Source organism: Drosophila teissieri, chromosome 2L (genome assembly GCF_016746235.2).
Source record: "Drosophila teissieri strain GT53w chromosome 2L, Prin_Dtei_1.1, whole genome shotgun sequence".
Classification (NCBI taxonomy): Eukaryota; Metazoa; Arthropoda; class Insecta; order Diptera; family Drosophilidae; genus Drosophila; species Drosophila teissieri.
The window spans coordinates 20458834-20484627 of NC_053029.1; the positions used below are offsets into that span (position 1 = coordinate 20458834).

At 42.3% G+C, this 25794-nt stretch overlaps 1 protein-coding gene across 9 annotated transcripts; it reads left to right on the top strand.

Annotated features, from left to right (window-relative positions):
• Positions 1-24919, top strand: LOC122626655 (F-actin-uncapping protein LRRC16A). 9 transcript variants are annotated; one of them, XM_043806988.1, is made up of 21 exons: positions 1-781; positions 14145-14242; positions 15517-15567; positions 15632-15760; positions 15841-15924; positions 16838-17064; positions 17129-17290; positions 17366-17463; positions 18105-18292; positions 18351-18428; positions 18489-18822; positions 18881-19868; positions 20840-21002; positions 21299-21373; positions 21934-21954; positions 22310-22898; positions 22975-23382; positions 23440-23550; positions 23606-23662; positions 23824-24206; positions 24456-24919. In XM_043806988.1, exons 1-21 carry the CDS (start codon positions 745-747, stop codon positions 24546-24548), a joined length of 4374 nt encoding a protein of 1457 aa, XP_043662923.1. In that variant the 5' UTR covers positions 1-744; the 3' UTR covers positions 24549-24919. The 9 variants fall into 9 exon arrangements, 8 of the variants coding, with proteins under 8 accessions (XP_043662923.1, XP_043662926.1, XP_043662918.1 ...); XM_043806991.1 differs by having other exon boundaries at positions 22975-23379; XR_006326723.1 differs by lacking the exon at positions 1-781 and adding an exon at positions 3587-3836 and having other exon boundaries at positions 23824-24299.
• The last annotated feature ends 875 nt before the right edge of the window (positions 24920-25794 follow it).

The following is a 25794-nucleotide window of genomic DNA, read 5'->3' on the forward strand; positions in this document are numbered from 1 at the left end:
GGGCATCTCTCTGGTCACACTGAGTCGAAACTGAAACTGAAACTGGTTGTATTTGCGGATCGTGTATTTATTAATTAGTTAGCCATTTTCGCAGACTAACTTTACTTGCCGGGTTTAGTTAGTTATAAATTAAAGGCGCGCCGGTCCGATCAGTATTTCTCTCAAATATTGCTATTTTGGCTCCCAAAAGGAAACATCGAAATGCCGAAGACGAAGTGAAAAGAAAAGCGAATATACACAAATATTCTGGTGAACTCGGTGCTAAAGTGCTAGATTCACGATTAAAACAACATAATTTAAGCCCAAGTGTCAGTGGAAATAATCTGTTGTCTGTGCGGCGGCGACTCAGTGAATTTTCCGTTTTCCGACCCCGCGACGAGGGTGGAAACGCGTGAAAAACAGAAACGAAAATCCTTAATGTGTGTGCAAATAATGTAAATTGCCTATAAAAACAAGTTGGCCAAATAATAAATTTAAATAGTTGACACGAAAAGATGGGCAAAAAGGCGCAATGTCCGAATCGCGGTTGTTAATGCGGGAGCAGCTCAAAAATCCAGTTTCGGGCTGCAAGGCGTGTCAGGATTGAAATCGAACCACCACCAACACACCAACCAACAGCAGCAACAACAACAGTGAAATCAGCCGCTTTGAGCCAATTTCGTTGGCCCTTTTTTCCTGGTCATTCCTGTTTGACTTCATTTTCGCCCAACTTTCGCCGCAGAATTTCGCATTTCGGAAGACAAAATGTCGACGCGCTCGCAATTAACCAAGGACCTCAACGGTGAGTAATGCTCTCGCTCTCTCTTTCCCCTTACTCCCTGCTCTCTTCGATCGCCCCACCCCCTATCACCGTTCTTTGTTTTGGAAAACGCATGAACAAAAACAAATGCAGATGCATCCCCTCCGTAGCGTTGAGGTTTTGTTTTCGCTCTTCACTCTTCTGTTTGGGCCGCCGGCTTCATTTTTCTAAGATGTGACACCCCCAACAACAGACACCCACCCGCACACACAACCCATACCCACCACATGCCCACAAGCAGAGCGACATTGCCACCCACCAACCCACCGGGAAAATCCCACCCATTCACAGTTATCGAAGCACTGACTCCCTGGACACTGACACTGGAGGAACATTTTTAACATTTAAATTTGGAAACAAGAGAGAACGGTATATTCGAGTTCCCCGACTATCTGATACTCAGCTAATGGAAGTGCGAAGGAGAAATTTCCACATTTTCTGGAATATCGGTAGAAATTGGGAAAAAAAATGTATAATGGAAAAAAAATATAATTTTGCATTTGTGGGCGTTAGAGTAGGCGGGGCAACATGGTTCAACAACCTTGCGCTGCGTCTATATATTTTCCTTATACATATCTCCATTGTGCTTCCAATAGCTACTAAATAATAAATAAATATATAATTCATTTTCCAAATTTATTTTTGGGGGCACATGCAAGAAAGTTCGAAGTTAGATTCCGTGCTAGTTAATTAAGCTGAAAAGCAACGCAAAGTCAGAAAGTGTAAATCCCATCAGACCGCGAGCGATAAATAATTATGAAAACAAGAAGCACTACATACATGTGTAATTATATATGTACATATATACATGCATATACGCATTCGATAAATAACAGTAAATCAGCGAGAGTTTCCATATAAATGACATTCAAAGCGCGATATATTGATATCAGTGCATGGGTAAGCCCTAAAAATAAACGAACTCATTGTTCAATTGCAGCTAATGAGCAATATGGTTCCACAAACAAGCCTGGTTACCATTTAAGTTTGAGTACTACGGAAATCGCTTGCCCGTTGGCATCTCCGGGGCGTGAAAACCGATCTGACAAAAGCCGAATCACTCAGCGGCGGCATGCAGACCGGGTAATGCCCCATGACAGGTGTCTGCTCTAAGCGCAGTCATCCGTGAAGCACATCCACATTGGTTTCGAATTCAGAGGGAAACCCGGAAAGAGCTATGCCCCACTTACTCTTTTTCGAGCTGAATGTTCTTCGAGTTTCCTATACAACCACTGATAACAGAAACAGAAGTACTTCTTCTTCAAGAGTTCAGAATAAACCAGGCTCAAAGCGATCGTGTTTCCAGTGAAAAATGTCTAAAGTTTCAAACAAAATATACTGTTCAATGAACTTAAAGAATCTAAGAGGTAATTAGTTATGATTATATCCATTAGATCTATTCGTTCTATTAAATAGGTATTTTACTCCTCAAAAAACAATAACAAAATCAAGTAACGTACATACAGAAACAAGGTGTGTCATGTTTATAAACAAATAGTGCACCTAAATGGTTAGCTTTTGTGGGCCAGTAGCACTGATTTCGTTGATGCAACTCACCCTTTTTGCTCGCAATAGTATCCTACCTTGGCCAAACCACTGTGCCGGTCCCTAGGAATTTGGACCCAACTCGCCGCCGGGCTAAGTAATTTAATTTGAGTGCATTGACAGCAGCTCCAAGTATTCCGTTCGCGAGTCCTGTGCTCAGTCGTGGGCGTTGACACCTTCGCTGTTTGTTTGCTCACTGCCTGACTTGTTTGTGTTGCCTGTCTGTATGCTACACCTAACAAGGCCATCCATCTCCGACTTGTTGTTTTATCCTATTTCCACGTCGGCACGGGGCTTGCTTCCCGTCTGCCAATTAACGTACTCTGATTAAGTGGGCGGGGTGTTGCGCCATCGCCTCAATGCCCATCATTTATAAAATACTTTAATTTCCACGGCAGCTGCAACAGCAGGGGAGTCCGCCGAATCTGGAGCACTCACTCCAAATGGAGCATTGACAATTTTATTTATGATCTTAGCGCTGGCTGCCGCTACTGCGGTTCCAGTTGCCGGTCCAAAATAAACTTCATTCCGCTTCAATGCGGCGGCTGCACCCGAATCCGATTTGGACATTATATAATGGTCGCGATCGGCTGTCTGATTTATGCAACTTGGTCCGGGTTCTGTTGTTTGTGATCTCCCCGTCCTTTTTTTTCTCTTGCTTCCCTTCTTGTTTATTTAATTAAATTTTAATGTTTGGACACCTGTCGGCAGCATCGGTTCTTATAAATAAGTCACCAAGTGTGCGCTGCTCTCTCGTAAAGGCGACAAAGAGCCAAATCGTCTTTGATACAAAATGATAAGAAAATGTAAAAAAATATTTCAGCAAAAAAAGAATGGTTTCGGAAGGTATTACTTCTATAAAGTTGGGTTCCAGTTATTTATACGGACGGACGAACGGACATGGCTATGTTTATTTACTTAAAAAGGTCGGAATCGCTTCTTTACATATCCTCTACATATTATTCAACGAAACCACTAAGTCCTTTTAGATTAACAGGTATAACAATGGCTTTAATTCTAGACGCCTTTACGTATTTATGTTATAAAATAAAACACTTTCAAAGTTTACAGCAGTTTTCTATCACCCTGTAAAGCTATCTTAAGTTTACCCTCTGTTCGCTCAAATTCCTCCACTCTCCCGCTACTGATAAGTCCAGAGTTGGCCGATAAGACCGATCGTGGTTATCAGCGCTCAGTGCTGAAATCGCCGCGCTCGGTGCTTGGCCTGCCTTTGCAAAGTGGCAGCGCACTACCAAGACTAATTGGCCTTGCAAATCCTCTAAAAACGCGCCGCCTGCCTTCCGACTTATAGCCACATATCATCGCATCATAGCCCCATAGGTGCAACTACCATTGTTCGTATTATTGAGCACCGTTAGTGCTGGAATGGGTGAAATGCGCACCATGGAGATGATGACTCACATCGACCAGTACCTGCGCCGCATCATCGAGCTGCAGATACGGGACGTGGTCAAGCAGAATCGCGACAAAGGTGAGCAATGGAAGATCACCTCGAAACGGGCGGATGGAATGGGTGGTGCTAGTGCTATAGCTTCATTTGTTTACCGTGTGAGTCATTGGGCCATGCACATGTTACATATCAGCACCACTCCCCAACTGCTCACTCGCAATCAGAGATTCCATTTAAGCTATTTTGACTTTATTTTCCACGAATTCTGTATTCAATTGCTTCAGAAATAAGCCCTTCAATTTATGAATCTAAATGCTTGCATATTATATACTTTTATTCTTAAGGGTCCAGAATGCAGCGTAGAAATAGGGATTTATAAACAGATATTCACAGAATGTATTCATTAGTGGGTGACGAATAAATGCTATAAAATGCTTGTTTGGCGTTCAGCTAAACTTATTATAAAACAAGAGAGAATGCTATAGTCAAGTTCCCCGACTATCTGATACCCGTTACTCAGCTAGTGGAAGTGCGAAGGAGAAATTTCAACACTATCAGTTTTTTGCGGTTTGTAGCGTTAGAGTTGGCAAGGAAAAAGATTTTTGGCAAATCGAGACTAACAAAAATGTGAAAAAATTTAAAAGATTTTTTAAATCTGGAGGCGTGGCCGTTTTGGGCGATTTGTAGGCGTGGCATAAAGTTTATTGGCAAATCGATAACATCTTACAAGACTAATAAAATAATATATCAAAACATTGATATTCGGCTATTGATTTTGATCAGGAATATATATGGTCGGCAACGCTTCCTTCTTCCTGTTACATACTTTTCAAGGAATCTAGTATACAGTTGTACTCTACGATTACGGGTATAACTATCTGTTATCAATGTGTACATATATCATATGTTTTTGGTTTCCGAAGTTTGTGACTAATATTGTTCCCTTTCGAAACCTCGACATCGCTGTTCGCCGGCGATCGATCTCGAGTTCCGTTTGGTTTGGTTTTCGGTCAGGTGTGATTGCTCAGGCCATTTTGCACTTCATATAGTTGGTACCAACCCCTCTCCTGTGGGCCCACGCCCCTGACCGCACCTTACTCGACGAAAATTGACTTGATGAAAGTTTATTGATGGCTTGGGTGGCTGTTGTTGTTTTGGTTTTGCCTGTTGCGGCGAACTCTCTTTGTTTGTTTACGCATTTGTTTGGCCTGCCTTCAAAGGCTTATCTCGAGCGGTTCGACTGCATTTACTCATCCAGAAGACAATTCCCCAAGCGCGCACATTGTAAAGCCCCCGAGACCCCAATCGTTGTTTTGCAATCCCACATTTGAGTATGAACATAAGTACATACGCAATGTATATGCAATAGGGCATATAAACAAATAAAATGAGTGTGCTTTGTGAGCCGTCCTCGTGATCCACTAAAATCGTAAATAAAAATAATTTAATGAGTTGGAGGAGCGGTTGCCCATTGAATGGTAGGGTAGAATATTGCAAAAAGAATAATATTTCCATTAGATGTATAGAATTTCACTCCTTTGTTATTAACCAGCAGAATAACATAAATAGTAAACTATAAATAGATGTTCACACTTATTCAATCCAGTATTACCCTTACATAACCCTGAAGCATCCTTCCAATAACCTGAATTTAAAGTAGGGCCCACAAAGCTCTGTTGCTTGTGGCTGAAAAATGGCAAAAGCGGTCTCAAATCGTTTGACCTTCCCCAAGTGGACGCAATAAAATTGATTGCCCCTCCGAGATGTGTGTGAGAAAATTCCCAGACCAAAGTGCGAAATGCAAAGCTATTCAAATGATATGTATATTTAAAGCAAACGCTCGAAACAAAAGCTCTCGAATGGGAATGCCCCAATTTGCAGGTCTGCCAGAAGCCGATGCCATCGCTGACCTCTGGGTGACCTAGTTATGGAGAGCATATCCCGTGGATATCAATACGCCGGTCGATAATTTATGCCAGCAATTAACTGCTGGCCATTTGCCATCCAACTAAGTGGCAAATTGCTCACAATTAGCGCGCATACTTAATCGCTGTATATATACATACTTACTATACTTTATCCACTCCAGCTCCACCAGCTTCTGTTTTTATTTCCAGTGACCTATTAATGTTCTCCGCCACCGTTTCACTCTCGCTTTTAGAGCTGCTCCATTTTACTGATACCTGTGCTCCGCTCCACATATGTATCCTCGCTGCTCATTAGTGGCGCATAGACATTTTTCGCGTGATTTGGCAACTAGTTTGGTCACATCTTGAAGAGCCACAAAAAACGATAATAAAAAAGAAAGAACGCACGCGGCATCCACAAAAGCCGAAAAGCCGAAACACGCTCATGTGCTCCATTTTCAAATAGACAAATGCGAATATCTCCCCTCTCTCTCGCCAGCCAGGTGTCTACCCTTCTCGTTCTCGTTCTGCATCTCTGGTGTTTGGCGAAATTGTGTCACCCAAGAAGTGACGTTAATGACGCCCGCTCGCATCCCTGACCTGGCTTTAAGCCCCCTCGCCTCCGTCTTTCGGACAGTTGCTTTTGGCCCACTTCTTTTTCGGGCAAACGGCGGGGGAATGGCCTGTTAGAGAAAGAGAGAGAAAAAGAGAGCTCTCGAGTCGTAGGAGAACCTGAACCTGTCGCTTTCTATTGCTCGAACGAAAATTTCGCACAATAAATTGCGTTTTGAGGTCAAGCGAATTAAACCCGCCACATGCCACGCCCACAATTGGTCGTCGCCACTTGTTAACAGCAAATAGATCAACAACTGTGACTCACAGGCAACAAATTGGGGCCATTTATTTGTTTACTTCTACGCACGGGGTTCAATACAGTTTTAATGCAGCAGCATTTAATGGGAAGTGGCCTGAATTTCGGGCTGGAATCTCAAAGCAGCTGCTAAAGTTTGTAATTTGCATTTCTGTTATCGCTCAATAAATGCAGCCACTGCCCATTGTCTCTTCTGCCTTTCTACCTTTTTGTGACTGTCCGCTTCATTGTGCAAATATAATTAACATAACGTAAAGTAATCGCAACTTTTGAGCCAAGAAAACGAAAATAACGATCTTCGTTTAACTTTCTTTTGTGCAGGCAGAGACGCCAAACGAGACAGAGGCCTTGCCATTGTTTGGTTTCCCTTTGGTTTCTTCTTCGAATAAAATGGCATTAAAGTGTTGCTGTTGCTGGACTTTTCGGTCGTACTCGTATTTTGGGTTATTATTGCAGACTGACTTCCCAAACACACATTTTCCGTAATTTCAACCCAATTGTCGTTCATTGAACGATTGTTGACACTATTAGACTCCGTATTCATATACCAAAAGCGTATCTTAAAGCCAATAGCATGTGCTTAGTTATACAAATTTGTTTAATAATATAAGAATTGTAATTTCATTAAAAATAACAGAGGCAAAATAGACATGACCAGAAAATGCGACTTATTCATATAGCTGATATTATCTGGGATGCTGTATGTATCTGTATCTCAATCTTACAGTTTCCCGTTGCGATTATTGTTAGACAATTTCTTCCTGAATTTCTAAGTGTAGAAGCGCCTTTCTCATTGTCATAAATCCCCCCATGAATTCACAGCCTCCTGGTCAATTGCTGTCAAACTGGGAAATGGCTCCCTGTCCACTTCGGTGCTCTTATTTATTTGTTTGTCGACTAGTTTTGACAGCCTTTGTATTTGCACAGGCTACGATGACGTCCATTAGAACCTGCAGCGTATGGAAAGCGTACACTTTGCTGCACACGATGCGGACTACAGATAGGAAACACAAACTAAAAACACGGTGTTGAACGAAAAGGCGCTGTGAACAGATGACACATGCACCTACACAGCCCCCCGCCCGCACTCGCAGATACAAATGCAGATACATTTACGGTCTCAGATACAGATACACATTGTGTCTGGCAGTGGAGTATTTTGAACTCGTGTAATCTCTGGCATTGTGCTGAGCTGTGCAGCTGCAAAATGTGAAAAAAGTGGAAAATGCGCCGAATTGGGTCACACTCGTTGGCTTTTATGCCAGCGTAGATTGCCGTCGATGGATCCCCATGCCGCCTGCAGGTTTCCCAGCCGAGCGCAAACTTTTGACAAACTTTTGAGAATCAGTTCCTTGAACTCCAGGGTGGCATATAAACGGACCATCGAAGAAAGTTGATTAAGAATTAAGGACCTGAATATAGGTTATTAAACCAATAATTTTCCCGTCTAAAGTTTTTATTTTTACTGTTTTAAAATACATTTGAATTAATCGTTGGAAAGCAATATAGATAAATTACTCTTTTAAGGGGGTCTTCTACCTTCGCGCTCAAATTTGGGGCCTATTTTTCAAGGATGGATTGCAAAAAAACTACACATGATTTGATTAATTAATGCTTGAACTTGAAAAAAAAACCACATAAATTTATCATAAAATTTGCCATTGGCGCGTCGTTGAATAAACCACTGCCAGCGCGACAGAGTCAAACGGCTGGCAAGACATCTCAGCTTCAGGACCTGCAAACAAAAAAAAAAATTTTTTAACTTAATTTTAAGAACGTCGATTAGGTCTAGACACAAGCTTTTTTTAATATTTGCAAATTTCATAAAATGACAGCGACTTGAAAAACAGTTTAATTTTTTGACCATGTTTTTCAATCTAAAAACAAGAAAGAACGCTATAGTCGAGTTCCCCGACTATCTGATACCCGTTACTCAGCTAGTAAAAGTGCGAAAGAGTCTTCAGCACTGACAGTTTTTGGCGGTTTATGGGCGCTAGAGTGGGCGTGGCAAAAGTTTTTAGGCAAATCGATAGAAATTTACAAGACTAATACAAAAATGAAAAAATATCAAAACATTTTTCAAAAGTGTGGGCGTGGCAGCTTTGGGCGGTTTGTGGACGTTAGAGTGGGCGTGGCAAAAAGAGTTTTGACAAATCGTTAGAAATTTACAAGACTAACACAAAAATGAAAAAATATCAAAACATTTTTCAAAAGTGTGGGCGTGGCAGTTTTGGGCGGTTTGTGGGCGTTAGAGTGGGCGTGGCAATATGAATCGACAAACTTGCGCTGCGTCTATGGCTCTGGAGTCTGTATGCTCAGTCTCAACTTTCTACCTTTTGTAGTTTCTGAGATCTCGACGTTCATACGGACAGACAGAAGGACATGACTCGGCTATTGATCCTGATCAAGAATATATATACTTTATATGGTCGGAAGTGATTCCTTCTGCCTGTTACATACTTTTCAACGAATCTAGTATACCCTTTTACTCTACGAAAAAATGTTGGAAAAAAGCGTGTTGGTAGACCTAGCGAGATGTTTTGTGAATAAGTAACGCTTTACAGATCTAGGATATATTCTATGATTTCGTCAAACTTTCGGGAAAACGCGTTTAAAGATAAATGTTACAATTACATGATGGCAAAACGTACCAATTTAATCAGCTATGCCAGGACCGTACAGCATGTTTTCGATCAAATCCTTCACAGGGCATTGTTTTAGTTATGTCTACTTTAGAAATATGCAAAAAAAAAAACGATTTTTTCAAACCGCGAAGGTAGAAGACCCCCTTAATAAGTTACAATTTGTTCAAGTCAGTTTATATATTAAAACGTACATCGATTTAAACCGATTAGGTCATATGTAGATTAAATTATATGACTATTCAAATAAAGACACTCGTGAAATACATAAGTTCCTGTCCACCAAATGTATCAATTAGAGTACTTTCCCAAAAATGACTTTTCGTTTTTAGATGCTACATATTAGCCTATTCAACCTGCCAACTGAGTGAAATAACCACAAGAGCCAATTAAAATCCAATTTCCTTCAGTAGGAAATAGAGTCGCGACTGAAACGGACTGGCCATGTCCGGGACAGACAGCTAATCATGGCCCAAAAGTTGCAATCCAATGCAGCACTCAAATGGCAGACAAATTGTGACCCAGGCCAAAGACAAATACCAAGCTGAGATACATGCTCAGGTGTTTTTATACCCGTTACTCGTAGAGTAAAAGGGTATACTAGATTCGTTGAAAAGTATGTAACAGGCAGAAGGAAGCGTTTCCGACCATATAAAGTATATATATTCTTGATCAGGATCAATAGCCGAGTCGATCTGGCCATGTCCGTCTGTCCGTCCGTCTGTCCGTCTGTCCGTCTGTCCGTCCGTCCGTCTGTCCGTCTGTCCGTCTGTCTGTCCGTATGAACGTCGAGATCTCAGGAACTACAAAAGGTAGAAAGTTGAGATTAAGCATACTGACTCCTAGGACATAGACGCAGCGCAAGTTTGTCGATTCATGTTGCCACGCCCACTCTAACGCCCACAAACCGCCAAAAACTGCCACGCCCACACTTTTGAAAAATGTTTTGATATTTTTTCATTTTTGTATTAGTCTTATAAATTTCTAACGATTTGCCAAAAAACTGTTTGCCACGCCCACTCTAACGCCCACAAACCGCCCAAAGCTGCTACGCCACACTTTGAAAATGTTTGATATTTTTCATTTTGCATTAGTCTTATAAATTTCTATCGATTGCAAAAACTTTTGCCACGCCACTCTAGTGCCACAAACCCAAAGCTGTCAGTGATGAAGAATCTTCTTCACCCTTCACTAGCTGGTAACGGTATCAGATAGTCGGGAACTCGACTATAGCGTTCTCTTTTTTATATATATCCCAGATAAACATCCACGAACTCGTTGGCGTCCAATGTTGGCTCTTTCAGCAATATATAACGCTTGGAAATCAGTTCCCAAACTATGACCGAATTTGACACATCAATCGGAAGTAGAAATGTTATCCAATGTGTCTAAATTATTCCCAGAATAACTGAGTCATTTCTCCAAATATTTTTGCAATTTAATGTTGGGGACAACTAAAGAATATATTTGAAATTGTTTCTATTTCTTTCTATCTTTCTATTTAAAATAAATGTAACCTAATCCATATTTATAATAGAAATGTCCAATGTAAGAGCGCTCAAATACTTTCAGGAAACCTAGAATTCATTGGTTCCTTAAAAAAAACTTCTGACCGCATTTGTGTGTGGATTGTGGCTTTATTTCAGGAAAAAAATTGGGATTGGGTGTTTATGCAGTTGACTCAGCCATCAGATAACAAAGCAAATACAGTTGACACCCCAAAGAAGAAAATCATGGAAACTTCGGTAATTATACCCGTTACTCGTAGAGTAAAAGGGTATACTAGATTCGTTGAAAAGTATGTAACAGGCAGAAGGAAGTGTTTCCGACCATATGAAGTATATATATTCTTGATCAGGATCAGTAGCCGAGTCGATCTGGCCATGTCCGTCTGTCCGTATGAACGTCGAGATCTCAGGAACTACAAAAGCTAGAAAGTTGAGATTAAGCATACAGACTCCAGGGACATAGACGCAGCGCAAGTTTGTCGATTCATGTTGCCACGCCCACTCTAACGCCCACAAACCGCCTAAAACTGTCACGTCCACAATTTTGAAAAATGTTTTGATATTTTTCCATTTTTGTATTAGTCTTGTAAATTTCTATCGATTTGCCAAAAAACTTTTTGCCACGCCCACTCTAACGCCCACAAAACCGCCAAAAACTGTATGTGCTGAAGACTCTCCTTCGCACTTCGAATAGCTGAGTAACGGGTATCAGATAGTCGGGGAACTCGACTATAGCGTTCTCTCTTGTTTTCGTTTGGGTGCGCAACTAACTGCGAGTTCTTTCTATTCCACATGATATTGACACAGTCATCTCCGGTGGCTTTTTCTCTGCCCAAGTTCGTTGGCATTCGACGCGCTTGAGCACCATAATTAAGAGAGAATCAGTGAGCTGATTTGTATGATTTGTATCACACACTTAGTGTGCGTGTGTGTATAGTGCGTGCCCAACCGTCTTAACAATCTATTTCGGTCATAACGCGCAATTGGCACTCATTATCATAGGCACCCACACCCACTCCTCCTGCCCCGCTGTCTGTTGTGAGGGGCCATAAAGACAAACTGTCACTTTATTTATTTTGGCCCCACTCTGAGTTTCCGCCGCTTGAGTGTGGTCAGGATCGAGGGAGCCCCGCAGCTCTGTTTATGGCCCACTTTATGCAAATCCATTGCTAAGCTAACGGCTGTATTTCTCCGTCTATCTTTTCACCCTCGAAGCGTTTCGGTAATTACTGAAGAAATTCCTCGTTCTGATTCATTTTTTTATAACGGGTGTTTTTTTTAGAGGTATAGAACTTTAAATTGCAATAAAACAACGATGGATTATTCGATTGACATGAATTTTATTGACATGAAAGATTACATTACATTTTAAATATGATTTCTGGCATATGACCGCCACGGCTGGCTCGGATGTAGTCCAATCTGGACGTCCAATTTGCAATGACTTTTTCCAACATATTTGGCCGTATATCGGCAATAACACGGCGAATGTTGTCTTCCAAATGGTTTAGCGTTTGTGGCTTATCCGCATAGACCAATGACTTTACATAGCCCCACAAAAAGTAGTCTAGCGGTGTTAAATCACAAGATCTTGGAGGCCAATTCACAGGTCCAAAACGTGAAATTAGGCGGTCACCAAACGTGTCTTTCAATAAATCGATTGTGGCACGAGCTGTGTGACACGTTGCGCCGTCTTGTTGGAACCACAGCTCCTGGACATTATGGTCGTTCAATTCAGGAATGAAAAAGTTAGTAATCATGGCTCTATACCGATCACCATTGACTGTAACGTTCTGGCCATCATCGTTTTTGAAGAAGTACGGACCAATGATTCCACCAGCCCATACATTCGGGTCTTCCTCAATGCTACGCTCTACAGCAGCAATAGCTTCTTCTGTACGCACCGTACGGCGTCTCTGGGGATGCGAGTTATCAATAAGAGTAAACGCGGTGCGAAAACGGTCCATGGTTAATCGAATTAACTGCTCTGATGGACGATTTTGTCGACGATAAAATGGACGTAGTGCGCGATACGTATTCCGCACAGAACCATTATTTTCGAAATAAAATTGCACTATTTGCAAGCGTTGTTCAGGCGTGAGTCTATTCATGACGAATTGCCAAACCAAACTGAGAATAAATCACTTGACAGCTGTTAAATCGGTCGCCATCTTGAACAGTAATGCCAACTTAAAGTTCTATACCTCTAAAAAAAACACCCGTTATATGCCTTGAAAGTAAATGGTTTTCGACATGCTCTTGTTAGTTCTTGATCTTTGAATGGTCTTTGAAGGATATATTATTGATGCGATTCAATAATTACATTCCGCTTACTAATACAGATACTTGTAGTCACTTTGTTGTAAATTAACCACAGACCTCTAGAAAGAGACACCAGGTTGATTGCGTAACCTCATCAGATAAGAACTGGGTTGGCCATGGGTAATGTAACCTCTCCTAAGATAAAAGCATTTCCCTTAGTTTTGAGGAGTTTGTGGGCGGTGGGCGTGGCAGTTATGCATGCATTTTCGACATCTTAATTCCGATTCCCCTTTGGCATATGCCTTTTATTTCGGGTGCTCCTGGTCCTTTCCCATTCCTTTACGGTGGCGTGCCCAGACGGGGAGTCATAACTGCCGGCTTTATGGCGGAGGTGCTTGGGAATCTGGCATGCCCTGGCATGACATAATATGGTCACCCCCAGTAGAGGTTCCCTCGGCCCACCTCCTTCTCCACATCCCCATACACTCACATATCTCCCTCTAAATAATTCGTCATCGCTGGCGTGTGCACAAAGAAAAGAGAGTATTCTTTGTTGTTGGGTTATATGCTAAGTAGCTGTCGCTATGAACCGGGGAATCAGGGAATCGGGTGGGTGTCTAAGAGGAGGAGGCTTCAAGGGTGTTATCGCCTGAAAATTGCTATGTCTACGTGCTTCGTTTGAATACGTTTGAATCAATTCGTTTTACTGGCAGGTAGTGATATAATACTCGAGTTTGGCATGCACAACAAAGCCCCAAAGTTGGGTCTATAATAATGTCATTCATCCATACAGATATCTGTATAATGTATGCAATTGTACACAGGGAGAAAAAATTAAACTGAAACTAAAAAGAGATGAAAGGATAATAGTCTTTGTATTTGTAATTACAGTTACAAACAAGTGTATAATAACAAAAAAAGTTGTCAAATAAATAACATAAAACATAGAAATTTTACACATATGCCATTGGATTTAATGAGTAATGCCAGTTGAAATTTCCTTGTTTTTGAGTGGTTTTAATCGTTTTGTTATCGCGATTCGCAGTTACGAGAGCGACTTGAGTCGGCCTCGGATGTGACTAATTAATCGGCAAACGAAACTGCCATTGGGGCTCTTAATTGCATTTCCGTTTGGTGTCCAAGCGATCTTCGTTCTTATTCCGATTCTCAAGCTCCTCCCCTCCATTATCTCTTTGCAGAAAGCGTCAAGTCTATTCTGGGTCGCCACACAAAGATACTCGTCAAGTATATGGTCAAATTGGAGACGAAAGGCGATAAGACGGAGAATCGTGTTCTGGTAAGTAAAGCGCCTTCTTGGCTAGCTGGTTAATTGGCCTGGCTATCGGCCTTCTGCCAGGCCAGCTACTTCAGTTCTTTTGGCCTCCGATCCGACGACGGCCTGCAGACGCCGTCTGTCAGCGGCACAAATTCAAATTGCCGCATCTGCGGACAGCCAGCATTCCAATAAGTGCTAGCAGATTGCATCCCCAGCCTAAATGCCTCAAATTCGAAGGAAACTACCGTTTCGCCTGAAGTGCCATTAATGTAATGAATATCTGCAGATTTAGCCCGCGAATTATGCATAATTGTGTGTCAGGTTGGACTTTCAAGAAGGGTTTTGAGGCAATTGTAGTAGACTCAGTAGTATTTAACTAAAGTAGTTAAATGTCGTTTAAACGTAACGGAATCAGGTTAAACAGAAAAACTTTTCATAAATTGTAATATTTGAGTGTCAAAGTTCTTATCCTAAACTGTTATAAAGTATTTGTTTAAAACTTTTGATTTTCAACTTTTAAATTTTAGCTTAAAGTTGTTTGTATCTAGTAAAAACCTTAGATTCTTCTTTTCTTTATATTTGTATCTAACATAAAATAATGGAAAATGTATAACCATGAAAACACTTAGTACATACATATGTATAAAAGTGCGCAGTACTACAGAGTCTAATCGGTCTGTAAAACTGCTCACTTAGTTAAACCTCTTGAAAATTCCAATAGGGTATCCGATTTGTAGCTGCCCGTAGGCACGTAATAATAATATGACCCAGAACAGTAATTGATATTTTATAGCATACTTAGCGGCGCAGGGGCACGACTTTTTTTCCACCTGGGCTATCCCTGTAGGCCGGACTATGCTAATTTCATTCCTGGCCACTTGTACGGCCGCTTGGAGAGCGCGCACAGCCGGAAAATTGATTTGTGGAAGCGGCTTACAAGGTGGCAGAGACAAAGTGTCCAATTACCAAAGTCGATGGGGCCAACTCTTCTCCATTATCTCCGACTCCAAGAGCTCTGGGCTTCTGCATTAAAAGAGCTAAACGAATTACCCGACGCACTTTGCGTCGCTTTTGCCATTAAAAGCAGCGAACTTTTCTCAATCAATGCTCGCTAGACAAATGCCGGCCAAATTGAGTTTTGAGTCTCTGGTTCTCTTGAATGCCTCAGGAATGGTCTCCATCTGCCCCGTTGCCGTGCATTATCAGCCAGACATGTTAGCACGCGTGTCTAGTGTGTTTTCTTTGCCAATTACAACACTTTTCACCCGTATTTTGAAACTCCTTTCTTTTCGCAGGTCTTCACTCCAGTGAGGGTCTATTTGCTCAGTGCCAAAGTGCCCACCAAAGTGAGTTAGCTATCTGATATTCTTTATTATCATAACTTCAACATGAATTCATATCCCCAAACAGATCGAATGCCATTTCCACTACCTAGATATTGTGGGGGTCGAGAGCAAGAAGTCCACCCATTTCTCCATTGTGACCAACGATCGGCCCTACTCGTTCGTTACCACCGGCGATGCGGGCAATTTCAGCTCGGTAAGGCAAAACAACTTACTGGTCATTATGCGCAGTGTTCTCTATGTAATTATCTCTATTTTATGGTGTTCATTCTGCAGAACGCTGATGTCATTCTTACCGATCTAGCCTCGGCCATCAAGCAGATATTCCCAACAGTTCCTTTAAAGTACATCATCCGGAAGGTAAGTAATAACAATATTGAAGGACTTATTTATTAGAAAGCAACCAGGGCATAGGACTCTTTGAATATTACTGTTAGTATGGTTTCGTTAGTAAACAGTAATCAATGCAGTTATTCACTTTTGCCAAAATTCTTGTTACAGTTGTATGTATCCATTAAAAATGTTTTCCCATCTCTTAAACACACTCTGTGTGGTTTGCCGGTTCAGTACCGACCGCTTCTGACTCACGTCTGGATTTAATTAATGTTTAATTAAATATTAGTGAGCAATTGTGTGTATCTGTCGAAGGTACATGTATGTATGTATGTGGTATGTCACCCACTGTGTCAGCATGCCACCCCCGACCACTGCCCAATTAGGCCATAAGTGCATAAGCGTCGTCATTTGCGCAAGATGGGGTTATAAATTCAATGCATTTGTAATGCTCATGGCCCCAGTACGTCGTAAATTATGCCCGGTATGTTTATGCAAATCGCCTGAGATTCGCCCACGAGTCACCCACGCCCACCATTCCGTAGCACGCCCAACCCATAGATGTTGTTGTTTAGCGACTTTTATCTAGCGATTCGTCTAGTAACAACAATTGAAGCTACATGGCTTGGATAATTGCCGCAGGGCACGCGACACAGGCGTCATCGTGATGACGCCTGGAAGTGTAACTATCAAAACTCACATTCAACAAGAGTGTTAAATGCGAGATTAAGTTAATGCAGATGGCAAAAGAAGGAAGCACAGATAAACAGTTTTCGAGGAGTTAAGCAGGCAGTCCAAAACTTTGCATTGTTCTTCAAGTTGGTCGCTTCAGCACAACAAAGGCGTACTCTTGAGACCTTTGAATGCCCTCCTAGAGAACTTGTTTAACCAAATTTCGCATCAGGTCAATGAACTGGTATTTTTGTGCCCTCAATTCCAGATTGATATACAGCCACCGGAGCGGGAGACCATATTCTCCGAGGAATTCAGACCCTCTGATCCCCGAAATGTGGGTCCCTGTGGGGGATTCAGTGCCCAGTATGCCTGCATGTGCGATTTCCATGGCGTTCCCTATCGCGAGGAAGTGGCTTGGGATGTGGACACCATCTATCTTTCCCACGACACGCGAGTCCTCAACTTGCGCGACTTTGACCACCTGGAACCAAAGTGAGTTGTCACACAAAATTGTTCTAGGTAATTGAAGTATAATTTCCTTGGTAATTGATTTCAGAGACTTGATGGCCATCGTTTCGGCTCTGGAATACAACACGTTCTTTCGTGGCCTGAAGGCAGCCCACATGCGATTGTCCCACGAGACCCTGGAACGCATCCTGCACGTCCTTAAGCGTTCGATGTGGCTGGAAGAGCTGCACCTGGAGGCATTGGGCTTAAGGTAGGGTGTGGTATAAGTTATTAGGATAAATTGATAAAACTTTGATTGATAATTTGTTGGTGATCTTTCTTGTAGATGGGATTTCCTGAACAAGTTATCTATATCTGTGATAACGAATAGCAATCCCGCCATTCGCACCATCGATCTAAGCCACAATATAATTGAGGATAAAGGTGCGTAGTCAAATCCCCGGATGCCAATCAACTGCCCTGCCCCCGGTGACAATGCTTGCCCCAAACTGAGAGACCAGCTTCGTGTAATCCAATTAATCCAATTCTTGTCTACCTCTCTGCTATCGTTTCTCTTCCCGCCGTTACCATGTATTGTCGTTTATCGGTTTGCCATTTTCATTTGCGATTTGTGTAGGAGCAAGTTCATTGTGCGCCCTATTTGGAAAGATTGTACAAGGTTTGCAGCCATTATTAGACACCAAAGCACCACAGCCATCTAAACAAAACATAGACATTGTATTGGTTTTGTGTTACTGCTATATTGCTGTTAACGTTCATGTTGTTTTCTCTAAGTTTGCAAATTATTTGGCGACATGTGTGGCCATTGTTAAGCCACCAAATTGATTCTTGAGACCATTTCTCACATTGTCATTGACGATGGCCACACAGGTTTACCCACAAGATTTCTTCATTCTGGTCTTCAAGCCTTCTGCTCTATGTGAACCAAATTTATCTAATAGACAAACAAATCTGTAATTTTTTTTAATTGGCAAATAAAATCATGCTTTTTATTCATCCTACAGTCGTTGTGAGGTCAACATATTGCTCTGAATCTAATAATATATCGTTTTTCTTTGAACTAGGTGCCATTCATTTGGCTGGACCAATAGCCAAGGTATCCAAGGGCCTGTGCAAACTGGCCTTGGCCCATTGTGGACTAACTTCAAAGGGAGTCAACCAGATGTCGCACTCGCTCACGCTTAATCAGAGTATTTCCAACTCGCTCACGTATCTAGACCTAAGTGGTAATAGTCTCAAAGATGATATAACCGTAAGTAGCTGGAAAGCGAAACATTCTATATGTCAATAAAATATTTAATTTATTGCAGAACTTGCACAATTTTCTGGCTCAACCCAATGTACTGGAGCACTTGGATCTGGCCTCGACTGACATCACGCTGGAAAATGTAAGCTATTCCAAGCCCATAGAAGTCCCAGAACTCATGTTTGGTTTATATGCTTTGCAGTTGTTTGGAGCTCTGTTGCGCGGCTGCGCCACGCATTTGGCCCATCTGAACGTGTCGCACAACTCGTTCAGCACCAAGAAGGGCAAGGAAATCCCGCCCTCGTTCAAGCAGTTTTTCACCAGCACCTTCAGTTTAAAGCACCTCAACATCGCCGGATGCAAACTTCCCATGGAGGCACTGAAAAACCTGCTGCTTGGTCTGGCCTGCAACGAGTCTACAGCCGGGCTTTATCTGGATCTCAGCAGTAACACGCTGGGCGCCCAAGGTGCCCATGTGCTTGAATCCTGCATCCATGGAGTGCGAGTTCTGCAAAGCCTAGACATTAGCGATAATAGTAAGCGAAAATGACGATAACCATTGTCTTCAAAATTTAATTTCTTGAATTTTTTCAGATCTCGATGCTGAGCTAGCGCCCGTGTTGACAGCCATTTCCAAGAACCCCTCGATTCGGACACTTCACCTGACCCGCAGCCTTACGGGCATGAAGCCAAAGCACATTCCGCCCGTTATGGACGCCCTGGTGAACCTCATTCAAAAGGACGACTTCCCGCTGGTCGAGCTGGTACTATCGGAGAATAAACTGAAGCACGACCTGCACGACTTTATCAACGCTCTGGGCAGCAACCAAAGCCTTCAGAAGCTGGACATCAGTGGCAACTTTATGGGGGATGTGGGCGCCCGACTCCTGGCCAAAGCTCTGCAGATTAACAACCGGCTGCGTACCATATATATGGATAAGAACGGAGTGACGTTGCAGGGCTATGCGGATATCGTTTACGCATTAGAACACAACCACAGCATGCGCACTATTCCCTTTCCTATTTTCGATATTGCTCCGCATCTGAAAAGCCACCCGGATAAGACGGATGCGGTAATGCGGAAGATGCAGGAGCTGCTGCAGCGCAACTGCAATGGATTAAAACGGGCCACCGGGCAAGGATTCCGGCTACAGCACGGCTTCATGCTCTCGTCCACACACCAGCTGGTGGATAAGTTGGTGGCCGAGACTCAGGACACAATTTCCCTGGCTAAGGGAGGCAGTGAATCCGCCTCGGCGGTGCAGCGCCTGATTACCGACGCCGAAAACTGCAAGCAACTGATGCCAAAGCTGCAAGAGGCCGTTCGCAACGACAGTCATCCCATCGAAATGAAGCTGACCCGAGTGGCCAGTGAACTGAGCTACACGATTAAGAGTTATCTGGAGGAGACACTGGAGACGATGATGCGCACTGGAATCGAGCAGTGCCCCAAAACTCTGGGCAACCAGATTGTAGTTCAGGATCTTCGAAAGGCTCTTGCCGAGCGTTTGGTGGTCCCCGAAGAATTCCTGCAGATCTGTCTGCTCAACAACGCCGGCAGTGAGATCATGAACAAAGTTGGGTGAGTTTCGACCAAGTTAACAAATTGGGAGCATGACAACAGTATATAGCATTATTAACCAACTATACAAAAAGTAATAGGTGAGTTAGGAGAGAAATCGAGTTTTTGACCAATTAAATGCGAATAGCGAATATGAAAATGTAACAACAAATTATATACAAACTTATTTATACGGCTAACAGGGGTAATAAAATTTAGATTATTAATATTTATAGTTACTAATTAAACTTTATAATGATATATGCGAAATACGTGAAAATAAATATAATTTTTTTTGCTGAAGAATTATTAAAATGATATAAGAGTATAGAGATACACAAATAAATATCTAAGTATTATGAGTAATATTCTCGAAAACGTGAACTTGTTAATTCTGGCTATTCGCAATAGAATTCGCACATCGCAAAAAATGAGAAGCAAAAAACATACAGATGATTTTGTATTTTTTTTTTAATACTAGACTTCCAAAACCACATCTATGTGGAACTCTCTGCGCGCTCATTTCGCTCCACCGAAAGTTAAAATGTCTGTTTGTTTACGTATTCCCATATACACATGAGTGGGAGAGCTACTGCTTAGATAAGATTAAAAACAACAGACCAAAAACCAGAAACAGCTGAATGCATTTTCACTGTCGTCGGGATTTCGGAGCCAAACGTTTCGATTGTGGGTTTCGCTAAAAATACATAGTAGGTTTATCTGTGCTTATTGAATCAGACCAGCGATCAACCCTTCAGTTTACTTCCAGCTGTTGGGAAGAGATGAGTCTCATGCGCACTTTGTGCTGCTGCTTTGGTGGGCAGAGCAGCCAGTTTTCTGGCGCAAGTCCCGCTTATATAGAGTGTCCCGACGAGGAACATTTAGAGGAGTTGGCCGCAGATCCAGAAAGGGCGGATTGTTCTAATAAGAAGTAGATTTTCCAAAGCCTTGTCTATTGATTTTTATTTTGTTTATTTCCGCTCTGCCCACAGTGAGATTGAACAATCCTTGGCAGCCGCCATCTCAGATCGGGCTACAGATGAGGTGCTGGAGGCACTGACCCGCTACCGCCGAGGCATGGGCATCGCGGAGTCGCCATCGGTGCTGCTGGACGAACCGCAGACGCCGGATATCGTGCGCAGTCGCTCCAGTCATGTAAGTGCTACATTCGATACGGGCTGCGAGCAACCGTATCGAGTGGGTGGCTCTTATCAGCCCCAGCTAATGAGAAATGTGATGTCATGGTCCTAAGCCCATCGGCTGGGTTCACTTTCGCTTCGACCCACAAAATTGAGGCAGTTGTTATTTTGATCGTCGGTGCTGCTGCTTTGGCTCTGCTTATCAGCGCATTCGATTACAAATATTTCCTTCACTTTGAGGAGTTGCCGAATGAAAGAACTATTTAGAGTGGACCTAGACACTAACGAATATATTGTACGCTTCTTTTCTAGGATGCGGATGGTTTGATCATACGACCGGGTGGACGAGGCTCGATATTGCCCAAACTGGGCTTGGAATCGCCCACTGTAAGTGTTGAAAATCTGTCGCTACCCAAGTGGATGCAATAAACGCTACCGAAATCAGCTCAAACGAATTAGTCCATAACCACATCATACTTTAAAGAGTATATGCGAACAGTAGAGTGCCAAAACTTATAAAAAGAGATATATTATTCATATACACTCCACAATTATCCAATCACACGCTACCACATACATGCATATATGCTTAGTACATTCATGTGTAAAACAAAGCACTTATTCCATACCCAACTAGGTGGATGTAGTTGACACATGCAAACTGAAAGAACAACACTCGCATCACAAACTTCCCAACATAAATAAATTTCTTAAATGTGTATACCAAATGCTCATGCCCATTATTTTTCTCGTGTCTTCCTGCCCTGATCTGATCATCATCATCACCATCACTGTCAACCAAAACCGAAAACGAACCAAAACCAAATGTACAAAATCGCAAATACTCGAACTCGTACTCGTACTCGTTCTCTAAACTTACTTTAATTAAACCTTGTCTCCAACTCATTTACATAACTACATTTAAAAATCCAAACAAACACAAAAAGAAATTGGAATATCTCAACCTTGTAAGTAGTTTTTGTCTTGTCCTTAAGTCTATTTATCAATCTATAAATTCTTCCCTAAGGCAATGATTTTCAAAAATTTAAAGAATCAGAATTTCTTTTGGCTTCTTTAGTAGTTTTGGTCACTGTTTTTGGGGAATGCGATAAAGAATTCCTTTGTACTATCCCTCTGTAGAAAGTTTGTATCTGTAGACTATCTATCGTATCTCTTTAATAGTTTTTATTTGTAGTCCTTGTAGAGTCCCTCAAGAAACCTAAAACAATCTTCATTATTTAATACACTCAATAAATCATAAGCATCTCGTAATATACATACATCTACATCACACACATATTAATCCTGTTTGATCTACCACAGGCCACACCACATTTACCCACCAAGCGACGCAGTCTTGCAAAGAAGGTACGTCCCCAGTCCGTGGTGGAGAATCTCAGCCTGGGCCACTTCCCTGACCTCCTGGAGTCACCCTCCTCGCACCGCTCCAGCTCCCAGTTGTCTTCCCGTGCAGCTGCAGGTGCCGCCGCCTTGGTGGGAGCCGTCAATATGAACGACAGCATCGTTGTGGACGACGGAGGAGTGGATGAGTGTTGCGATTCCATCACGGAGCTGCCCAGCGCCTCGTTCCAGCTGCAACACCTAGTCAAAGGTCGGCCAAAGCGGGCCAAAACGCGTGCGCCCACTCGACCGTTGGTCGCCACTGAGTGTGCCGGGGGCAGCAGGGAAATCGGCGAAGGTTTGGAACACTTCTTCCGGCCCGGTTCTGCTACGCCCACCACCCTGACTCCGTTAGTTTCACCTACGTCTGAGGAATGCAGCTCCTTATCGTTTGTGGACAGCCCTACGATGAGCCGCGATGGGAATGGACACATGACCTCTGAGGAGACCACTCCCATTCTGGAGGAGCGCCGACCTATTAAATTGGAGCGCCAGTCGCCATTGCTCAAAAGTAAGTGGAAAACTCCCTTCGGATATGATAACCAGCTTTAAATTGTTTACTTGTTAAAAAAAAAAAAAAACTGAAGGTGCGTCATGGGCCACCCGCTCCCGATCCACGGACAATCTAGAGAAGTATTCGCCACTGGTGGGTCGTAAGTCCCCGCTGGTAAAGATGAGAACAGAAGGTGGTCCCGGCTCGGGATCTGCAGGCGGCGCTGACGAGACGCCCATGCCCAGTTGTAATCTTCTTAAGGCAACCGCTCGAGAGGACAAAACGCGTTCGCCCAGCAGCGATTCAATTAAAAGTCATGCCACAGGCGAGGGTAGTGTTATTGTGAAAACTGCCAACGGCATCCTGCGAACGCCCATAGTTCTGCAGAAACCGCGACCATGGTCAGTTGTGGGCAGCGAGCCAAAGGCAAGCGGAGACCTTATTACAGGCAATGGGAATGCCGACTCCAACAAGACCTCGCCGGAAAAACTAGAAGAAGGTGGTAAAGAAATTATAAATGATTTAGGATTAAGCAATTAATGTTTCTTTTTTCGTTTAGATGACGTCGAGGTTGTGACATTTGGATCGACCTGCGGCTCCATTGTTGGCATTACGCCGGGAATAGCTTTATCCACCAGTGGCGGTGGAAGCATTGTGGGCATTACACCAGGTAAGTCATTTCGAAATTCTTATTTATGAATCAATTTAATTCGGTTTTTTTTCAGGAGGTGCCCTTGAAAAGAAGTCTGTGCGAGAACTTGCTGCAGGTCTCAACAGAATGGGTAAGTTGTTGACAATGCATGCGCACGAATAGTAGTTTAAAAATGCCTGCCCAGCACTTACCTGCTCTGTTAGTAAAAGTAATGCAACCTCTTTTGACTTTCTTTGTTTTGTATTTTATTTATTTTCATATTTTGATTTGTTGTACTCGTTACCCGTAAAGAACTTCCCCTAAAGCCGCCCGTTATGCCAAGAACCTTACTGAACGCGGTGAGTGCCCGCACGAGCACGTCCTCCACAGGCTCCACCTCAAATAGTGTATCAGTCAGCTCCTCCATGACCGCCAACACATCGATGACAGTATTAAACCAGAGCCAGACTCGATCAAGGATCGTGAGCTTGACCAGCAGCACTGGCAGCACCGAGACCATCACAGAGCACTCTTCCAACAGCCAAGAGAAGCATCATGCCAAGGCTTGTGCCAATTTAATCAGCAACGAGATCCTCAATATGCGCAACGGACAGTTGGGCGCAAAGTCTGGTAGCTGCGAGGAAAGTGGTGGCGTAAAGCGGATCGCCGGCAAGGAGATCTCTGCGCTATTTGAGGTTTGATCTCCGAGGCCGGAGCTGCAATGCGATAAATTCTATTCATCACCATTCAAATTTTTGGTGTTCTTCGTTGATTACGGTTTTCATCCTGTGCGTCTTGCATTTGCATTTGTTGCATAATCCTTAAGTTGTGTCTATTAGCTAGTATGCCGCATTTTGCTTGTAATTCCATCTAGTTTGTGGTTGCCTGTTTGGCCCCTTTTTAATGGAGCTGTCTAATGGAATCACTCTTTCGCTTCCCCACAGGAGACATTAGTTGAAGAATTGCAGCAAAGCATGGCGACCAGACGCGGTTTTAGAGACTCGCCCTACACCAAGGAGGATGTCGTTGATTTATAAGTGTTCTAGTTATATGCTCAACATTCCCTTACATCGACCCCTAGTCCTTCACCCAACCTGCCACAGTTTCACGTGATAGATAGTAAGGTTGATGATAACGTTAAGTGATGATGAGATGGTGGAGACAGAAGGATAGATGAAAACAAGGTTGCAACTTATCGTACTGAACCATTAATTTATGTGCAATGCCGCGTGTGTGTTGTTTTGATTTGGCAATTTAGAATGAACGTGATTTATTTATTGATATAATCAGGGTTTACTTTTATCCAAATTAACCTTTGCATATTTTTAAAAATGTTTTGTGTACTATATTTTATATTTTTATGTATTTAAATGATTTAAGTGCCAATTATATACAGAACTTATCTACATATATTTTTAGCGTGTGCTATACAACAATTTCAATGAAACTAACGAAGATAACGCAATGAATATGATACACTATACATATTATGTAATTCGATTGCGTGTATAAGAACTATTTTAATGGCCTAAACATAAACAAATCTGAATGAAATATAATATTTTTTATAACTGCTTCCACATACAAACTATATGCTTTATTATTTCCCCTTTTTTGGTTACCTTGCCTATTCATATAGTTATAGTATTTAAGCGACAATCCGTTTTCAAATTTTAGAGCGCGTCATGTCGCCAGAAACAAATGCATTTATTTTGAAACCGAGCGAACACCAACGATCTTATTGATTATTTTCTAAAAGTTAACAATATACGCTAAGAAAGTAGGCGAAAACAAAACCGATATAAAATTACTAAGCCAGTAAACGACAGAAAACCGAAAACTACTGAAACCTAATACCCATTATCGCAAAACGATTAATTTAAATTTTGAAGATCTAGTAGTTTGCACCAACGACAAAGGAAATGTTAAGAGGCGTTTAAACTTTAAACCAGCCCACCACCGACCACACACTTCGAGTTCTGAGTGTATCCCGTTCTAATTCAAATTCAAGTCCCCGAAACGAAATAAGAAAAACTTAACGTGTTCATTAAAGTTAAGCAATTAAAACTTCATTGTAATCTATTGAAATTCAAATTAAACGGTAACGATATTGGACAGCCGTGTTATTTATTTTTAAATTTAAAGGGGTGGGCGCCCCAATGGCAGCATGGGAGTTTTTCTAGTATTAGTATACTGAATGGTGGGCGACCGGCAGTCACAAAAAATACCAAAAACACTGTTACCATTACAATTTATGATATCGATACCGGCATTGCCTGCTAT